General features: G+C 52.6%; 2 protein-coding genes across 2 annotated transcripts; both read right to left on the bottom strand.

Moving 5' to 3' along the window:
- On the bottom strand, positions 1–4,359 carry FOXG_16462 (uncharacterized protein; the record flags this gene model as incomplete). The annotated part of the gene is made up of 5 exons (XM_018396480.1): positions 1–239; positions 317–842; positions 893–1,169; positions 1,222–3,958; positions 4,119–4,359. 5 exons carry the CDS (start codon positions 4,357–4,359, stop codon positions 1–3), a joined length of 4,020 nt encoding a protein of 1,339 aa, XP_018257395.1.
- Positions 4,360–5,398: 1,039 nt separating this feature from the next.
- FOXG_16461 (uncharacterized protein) lies at positions 5,399–8,073 on the bottom strand (the record flags this gene model as incomplete). Its single annotated transcript, XM_018396479.1, has 3 exons — positions 5,399–7,261; positions 7,421–7,764; positions 7,863–8,073. The coding sequence occupies 3 exons, from the start codon at positions 8,071–8,073 to the stop codon at positions 5,399–5,401; spliced, it is 2,418 nt and encodes an 805-aa protein (XP_018257394.1).
- Positions 8,074–8,278: the final 205 nt, after the last annotated feature.

The following is an 8,278-nucleotide window of genomic DNA, read 5'->3' as shown; positions in this document are numbered from 1 at the left end:
TTATTCCCTATCTTTAATAATAGCCGAACATCGATCCACCCATTCTTCCTTATTACTCTTAAATACACTGCCAATAAAAGTCCTCGGCTCCTTCATGAGAAACATCAGGTCGTTACGCAGTTTAAAGAGCTCGTCTTTAGGCGTAAGACGCGACTCGCAGTTGCGTGGACTATCCCGGTTACCCTTGACTTTGATCCAACCCAGTTCTCGAAGCATTCGATTGTTGACCCCTTTATGCTCTACATTTACGAATCGTCAAGGTATCAGTTATCTTACTTCACTAACGCTAAACAGGATCATCATGGACGCGGCTCACCGATTTTCTTTGTCATTTCAGACACCCGTAGCACTGTATCCTGGTCTTTATCCCACGGAAATGCCTCTGGCCGCAGGAACCAAAGCATTCTCGTCACCATGTTGGCTGCTAGAAGAGCTGGATCCCTTCTCTTGGCCGTCACGCTGAAGCCCTTCGTGTTGGGCCGGACCTCGGGGGTCGCACTAGACGCTGTGATGGTCAACGTGAGAATGAGCATAAGATCGCATAAGGGGTCCTCAAGACAATCTGTCAGACAGCAGTACGCTGCACAGTAGTGAGATAGCACGCGTTGGTCCCCTTTCGCGAACAGCCGGCGTATCTCCGTAAAGCCTCTTTCCACAATATCTGGGATCTGCTTGAACGGTATCTTGCAGCCTAGGTCGATTCGCGGTCGGATCTTCGCTCGCTTAACGCCAACCGAATCGACGGTCCTGCGAGCCTCCGCCTCTAGCGCCCGTCTCTTAAGGCTATCGGGCCGAGCCGCGAGGACCGTTGCAGACGCAGCCGCTCCCACGAGCTGTACTACCTGTTGATGCGTCAATCTCCGGCGATGAGAGCCAGGTACCCATTCGATACTCGCAGATACCATGGCAGCTGCGATGCCCGAGACCCACTGAGCCCTTGTTCAGTATGGCTTTCGGAGGGTTGCAATGGCAAACGAAAAGTCAAATCAGCCAGTGATTTTAAACAAGCCTTGTCAAGGTCTTTCTGGTGACCCTTCCTACCGCCCTCCATCAAAGCAACGAAGATCTCTTCTGCAAAGTCGCGTCTCGTCTTTAGCACGATCTTTGACTCATTCATCATCAAGCGGTCATCGAACTTGAGCACTTCCGCCGACAATTTCTCGAAGTTTCTGTGGCAATGTTAGGAACGCTAAGGAATCTAAAGAGACTCCTGGCACATACGACGTTTTGAATGGACTGTCTCGTGCCTCCCAGGCTTCTAACGCGATCATCGCCTGAGCACTCTCCTCATTGCCCGTGTCGGCATCACCATGTTCTCCAACATCGCTCCTACCGCCACTGCGGATACCACGATTCAAGCCACGGCGAACTTGGCGAGCAATAAAAGCGACCGTCTCTGGTATCCACAGATCTTGGAATACCTCATGAAGGAACGTTGTCATCCTATCCATCCCGTCTATTGACCTACCCCCAAGCTCAGCAAACCACAATTGACTGTGTCGGTTAGATGCTACAGTTCTATCGTAGTGGTATTCTAGCGAGGCAACATGCATCAGAACGGGCCGTCCATTGCTCAGCTGTGGCCATCCCACAAGGTTAACGAGTCCTTGTCCATCTCGGATGTCCAACATTCGCGGCGATATAAATGGCCACCCGCATGTTTTTAGACTATCCATCGTACCAAGGAGCCTCATGACTTTGGTAGGCAGCACCCTCGGGTCCCCGGTGAAGCAAAAATTGCCCAGTCGATCGAGAGCAGCGACGCCTTCGGAGAGAGCCATACCTAGTCCTTTCGACCCAGCCTCGCGAAAGCGACGGTCCATTTCTGCTATGGCTGCTTCCATAACCCTGGCAAAAGCCACCATGACTCCTGGAAAGATATCAGGGTTGAAACGCCGGAGGATGCCTGCATAGAGCTGTTTCTCCTTGAGGAAGAGACGCATGAGCTGAAAAATGGGTTGTAGTACGCTACTGAAGTTTCGACGGCGGCGCACGAGTCGTGGGGCATCGATGGAAATGACCTGCTCGAATCGGAACGCAAACTCATTCGCTTGCATGGCTGCTTCCACCCTCTGTCGCTCCCGCGCAAAAGGTGTCGATGCGCCAGGGTTGTCAGGTGTGAGTCGCCCCCTCACCTGGGCCAGGAGCCGCTGCTGCTTGTCCTTGAGCCGCGCCGTGCGCTGAGCCTCCGTCGAGGGAATGGTGAGTGCAGCTGTGGCGAGGCCGTGGCTGGCTAGTAGGTCGTGAGGGCCATGACGGATAGACCGTTTTAGGTTGGAATAGCCCTGGAAGAAGCCAAACGAAAGTACGTCGGCACCCTGGTTCTGGTGACTCATGTTCTCTTTCATGACAGTAAACAGGTCGTTATCCAGGAAGGCAGGGGGACGATCCGATGTGAAGTTGCCGTATGCGGGGTGGAAGCCGAGTGGGTAAAAGGTGTAGTTACTCCCGTAAAACTCCCCGGCCACACGGTTGCGGTCGGCAAGCAAGCATACAGGACGGCTTACCCTTCCTTCTGTGCCGGGATACGTATTTTCTGCGGTACAGTGAACATCAACAGCTAGGGCATAGGAGACGTGGCTGATGTTATCGAGGTTGTACTTCGCCTCAAGGGCCTCGCGCAACCGCATCAGGCCGGGACTATACAACGCATCATGTTCTCTCTGGTCCTCCGTTGCTGGTATCGATGCTGATGAAGGAGGTAGACTGGCTGGCGAGATGTCTGGTGCTTGCCTTGGATGGACGTCGTCGTTGCCGTCAGTATCTGGGCTCAACGGCTGCTGCTGGGAGTTGTCTTGCCCATCATATTGATGCTCCTGATCTTGTAGTTGAGTCCCGTTGTCTTGGCCTATATCAGTGTTCTCAGATTCGTTCATCCATTCAAGGAACCTCCGCTCCCGCTCTTCATCACCATTGGGCCCGTTCGCGTCGACTTCGCCATCAATATCTCGATATTCCGCATCGATGATTCGCCCTGGACTGAGGATAGGTGGTATTGGAGAAGCAACATCGTCCACCCTCTCCGACACGAATAGACTATCGTTGTCCTCCACTTCGACGGTTGGTTGGTCGCATAGCTCGTCGAGCTCATCCTCTCGTTCCTCTCCTCCAATTTCCCCCCATCCTTGCTGTGTCGCCGGCACACTATTGCTTTCTCCATCGTAACCGTCGTCGGACTCGTCGAACTCATCGTCCAGTCCATCGAGATAGGCTGGCCTAATGACTGTTTCTTCTTCGAGATTCGCTATGCCTTCGTTGACTTCTATGTTGATGTTGGCGCCATAGTCATACGCGTGGAAGGCGGGTTGATGATCGGTCCAGAAAGTGTCGTCCTGTGCGGAGAACCTTTCGAGAAACCCCGTCCAGCCGTCCATAAATAGTGTCTGGAATATGACCCATTTGTCAAAAGCAATCATCTGCGTCTCCTTGCCTCCGAGGGCCCATCTCGGCTCAACACCTTCACCAAGGAGCTCGCCTCGGAGGAAGATGTCCTTGATGTATGATGCGAGCATCAGAGCACGGCCCTGTACGAGTGCGGTCCTTGTATGTGTTGCATCGTGTCGTCGACGGGGGTTGTTGGCGCCGGCAGTTCTCTGATTCGGGTGCATGACAATGAACCAAGCTTCCCGAGTGGCGCCGGTGGCAACGCGGAAGGTGCGGCCGCTCAGGTCAAAGTCGATACCCTGTGCATGCTTTGCGACATACGGGGCACTCCAGTGGCGAAAGGATATTGTGATATTGTCAAAGAAGTGGCTAGGCCGGCAAATCGGCCGACGCGGTAGACCGACGATGCTGACGAAATCGAGCCGGAATACGGGGTAATAATCGTCGTCCTCGCTCGCCGGCTTTGACCCAGTCTTCTTGCTCCCATAGTCCAAGACAACTCGGCGCTGGAGGAGGTCAAGGGCACGTGTCCCATCGAAGGCTTCGTCGTTCGTCTCGTCGATGAACTCGTCAGCTAACACGACATATCAGTCAGGATGAGTCAGACAAATATTTGAGAAACTGGCAGCGTGTCCTCGTTCAAGTTCTAGGTGGAGAAGAGGGTGGGGGGGGAAAGGGCTGAAACAAATCAATCAAGGCTTCTACAACGCTCTTCGAACAATGCAGTGCCATACCATACATCCAGGAATCGCCGGCGCGACGGTCTACTCTCCAGCCTCTTTGAAACTGATCTGTAGCGTCTTCTGTGCTGACTATGCTCCCTTGGATGCTCGCGGGCTCCTCGAGATAATGTTCATCAGCCAAGAACGGAGATATAAGCTCTCGTGCCTCTTCTTGGTCCTCGCCATCATCAATGTCAGGACCGTCAGAGTGGACATCGAATTCGACCTCCTCTGGTAGCCCCAAGCACGGCATGATAGGCTTCTCAGCGTCCGTCACAACGGTTAGTTATGTTGACCAACGAGAGGTGACCCTAATCCTCGTAGGATGCTAACTGGTGATGAAAAAGGATATGAGTTGGTATGAAGGATAGGGGAAAGTGACACAACACTAAAAGAAATACAGACTGTTTGTTTCTGTCAGGAATATCTCATTGTTGTCACCTGCGAAACTGTTCGCTGATTTATAGGATTCGACTACTGTACAAGCTGGTGCAGTCAGACGCGAAGCGCGTCGTTCTACGTCGTGCTATCATAGCCGTAGCTGAAGTCCTTTACGAAAGGGTACCGCGTCTTCAGTCAGGCTCGAGCCTCGTAAAGGAGGCAGCTACCGCACCTACCATCGGCTCATCAGCTTTACCCCGAACGCGCCCGTAAACAACCCGTGCCGGCATACCCAGGTCTGGGTGTCCGAGCGCGCATGTGGCTGAGGCCAAACCCTGAAATATATAGCGCTATCTCATGCATCTTCTTCGAATTATCACATTCTCCATCACACGGAATGACATCAAATCCCTCGTGATGCCCTCATGTAAAGGGTTGGGGGGTAAATACTGCGGGAAATGAGATGGCTTACTCGTCACAAACACTATGAAACTCTAAAGACTTATCACATTTTGAAACAGCAGGGGTGCTCTACCCCCAGTCCAGTTCTTTCCGGCCTATCCGCATCTTTTTCCCTGTGTTTTCAACCTTCCCAATATTATCAAACCAGCCGTTGATTCTAGGAACTCCAAAAATCAGGAGCGTGCACATGGTCGTGACAGTAACGACATTGGTTTAACCTAACTACTTCAGTAACCTCTCACAGGTTAAAAATAATACGTTTAGTTAGAAAGTATAGTTTATTATTATTATTACTATTACTATTTATTTATTATAATTACTGCTGCTTATCATATTTATTTATTGCTGTGCTACTGCCGATGGTTCGCCAGACTGAATCGTATATCTTTTGGTATAGGGTATGGCTCGCTCGTGCTCACAACCGCCGCCCCGCCCGCGCTGGGAAAGGATCAACGCTTACTTCCGGACGTCGCTACAGGACCATCCATCCAGGACGATCTCTCTTGTGGCTGCGAGCTAAGGATTCGATCCTGGTGACGCTGGCGTTGTTGCTTCGCCCTAGTCGTCTGGGATTGGCCAGGGCTTGGCCGCTCGTTCGGTAACAACGTCCTGGTTGCTGATAATTGGTGGACCCTGCCGCTCCCAACATCCCCCTTCGGTAGTTTTTGCAGCGGACGGCCGACTTCAGCTGCAACGTAAGACTTCTGAGGAGGTGGCTGGTAACTGTAATCTGCGAAACTTCTCCCCTGTGTGCCGTCTCTGTGGCGGTGGCTTCTCATCATTGCAGTCCCCTGGGCTGGAGGCAACGAGGATATCGCAGTCGTCGCATTATCAGTGAGCGGCGGCGGTGGCAACGATAGTGGCTGTTGTTCAGGATGCCGTGATTTCTGGCGCTGCTGCTTTTGTTGCTGCATTCGGGGTAATAGGCCTTCTTCCATGGCTATGGCCCTTGTGCGCCCGCTGTCACGCTGTGCCCTGTCTGCCGTGTTGATCGGAACAAACCCCTGCGACGATGGGGGTTGCTTGATGATGATGTGGTGATTCGATGATACGGCACCCTGTTGTTGACAGAGCACTTCATTCGAGGCGTGGCTGATACGCTCTTCTGGTGGAAGCAAAGATGGCAACTGCCGCTGCTGTTGCTGCTGATCATCGTGTTCGGAAATTGCAGTGGCTGATGTCATTCCTGCCAGGATCCCCTCGTACCCCTGATACGCCGCCTGGATTGCGCGGAGTGCTTCACTCGACCAAGGATGTCCTTCATCAGACTCGTTGTTTTCCACTGCTTTGCGGCATCGATCGGAAGCCCATGAGAGAACAGCATGATCGATGTAGGCACCAAGTTCGTTCGAGGCATACACGCCTCTCAGTGCAGGATTCTCCTTCACTTCGGGAATATTCCCCAGCTGACTACAGATAGCTCGTGTGATGGCTGAGGCCGGTGGTCTGTGGCGCATCTCGGACCGCGGTTGATGAATCGCGTTATCTGCGCCGACGCGTTCGGAGATCGAATTCTCCCACACCGGACGAAATGCAGGACCAAGGGCGTGTTGGACTATGTGAAATAGGCCTGTCCAGAGGTCGCCGGTACTGAAGCGTTCTGCATAGTGCTCATCATGTTCTTCTGGCATCAAGTCGAGATAGTGTTTCGTCGAGGGATCCCTGAACTCGGTCATATGGCTGCGGACGTAGTCGAGGACCTGCCTTTCCAGCGTTCGTGAGCGCAGGTCGAGCCAGGATGCCATATCGTCGGCGCCATCGACATCGCCGTCTTCCCTCCGCCGAGCCCACCAATCATCCCCGTGAGTAGTTACCATAAGACCTTCGATCGCAGGTATCAAGTCCTGTCGTCGTAAGGGCTTATTGTTCTCGTGAGTATCGACAATATCTGCGGGTTGAGTGTTTACCCAACGTACTACATGGTCGATGACCTGTGCCATGACCTCGCCTTCCTCCTTCTTGATCTTCAACAAGGGCTGCACATCCGGAAACCGAAGAGTGAGGTTCTGTTGAAGATGGCGGCAAAGACCGTCATAGGCTTCCTTGTCGAGCGAGCTTAGAAATCCACTTCGCCGAGCTGTCTTTTGGACCGGTTTGATGGTGGAAGGGGCCGATGGGCTGGACTTGCTGTCGTCGTTACTGTTGCCGCCTCCCTTGGGATAAAAGACCTGGTGAACATCAGCAGCATCATAGGTGTCGCTTTTGAGGCTGCCGGCTAGCACATTCCAATCGGAAATTTGAATGGACTCGGAGGTGGAGGTAGGAAGTGCCCTCAGAGTTTCGAGTACCTGGTAGAACGCATCGAACCAATACTACTCCCAGGTCAGCAATATGTTCTAGGTAAGGCTTGATGGTGGCCAAGATTATTTTTCTTTTTCTTTCTTTTTCTTTTTTTGCCCTGGAGTGGAAGAGATGGACGAAACGATGAATGATGAACCATGATCCACAGACACCAAGGGCGAGTCACTCACATCGTCCAGTCTGTACCCTGCGATCTGATACCATTTTGAAATGTTAAATGTGGTTCTCCCCAGGGAGGTTCGACACCAGCGGGTAACCCGAGGTCTCCACCGCTCGCTTCGCCACAGCGTGACGAGACGGCTGATGGGAAAGCGAGCTTCACTTGTCAGGCACAAGATGTCCAGCATGCTTTTCTCGATACCCTTCTTGTTGACATTTCTCTCGACGGAAAATAAAGTGGGATCCCGATCAAAGGCCGAGACGAGCTGTAGCCAGATTTGACCATGGGTGTCGGGCAGGGTGAGATCACGGCGATTGACACGAAGCTTGATGTCAAGTTCGACTGGTAGAGTGTCTGTGCAGAAGGGTGAGTATGGTTTGTCATGTATATATTAAACATGTACGGAATGAAGATTTGTTAATAGTATCGGGGACGATTGAGAGGGGTCACACCTTTGTCGTAAAACTCGCAAATCCACCATAAATCGCTCGAATCAGAATGCGTCTGTTTCACGTAGTCTTTCAAGGCCTCGATGCGATGCTGGCCAGCCATGAGCTCGGGCCTCTCGTCAATGAAATCGGCCCAGTTTCTAAACGATAACACATATTGACGTCGGTCCTGGATATGGCTCTGATTGGTATCTGGGAGGGCGTTGATGATCATCTTTTGAACGGCGGCGGCACTGCAGGAGACCTGGATGTAGTGCTGCTCAGCTCGACGTGCGAGGCCACCATTCTGGAAAGAGCGACAAAGATGGGCGACATGGTTGCGGTCGAGGGGCCTGTTACTGCCGCGAGACCAGGAGAAGTCGAGGAGATGGATGGGTAGCTCAGCGACGGCAAGGCGGTAGGGCTCCGCCTGTTTCCTC

Source organism: Fusarium oxysporum, chromosome 14 (assembly GCF_000149955.1).
Source record: "Fusarium oxysporum f. sp. lycopersici 4287 chromosome 14, whole genome shotgun sequence".
Lineage (NCBI taxonomy): Eukaryota > Fungi > Ascomycota > Sordariomycetes > Hypocreales > Nectriaceae > Fusarium > Fusarium oxysporum.
This window is presented reverse-complemented; position numbering and strand designations above follow the sequence as displayed.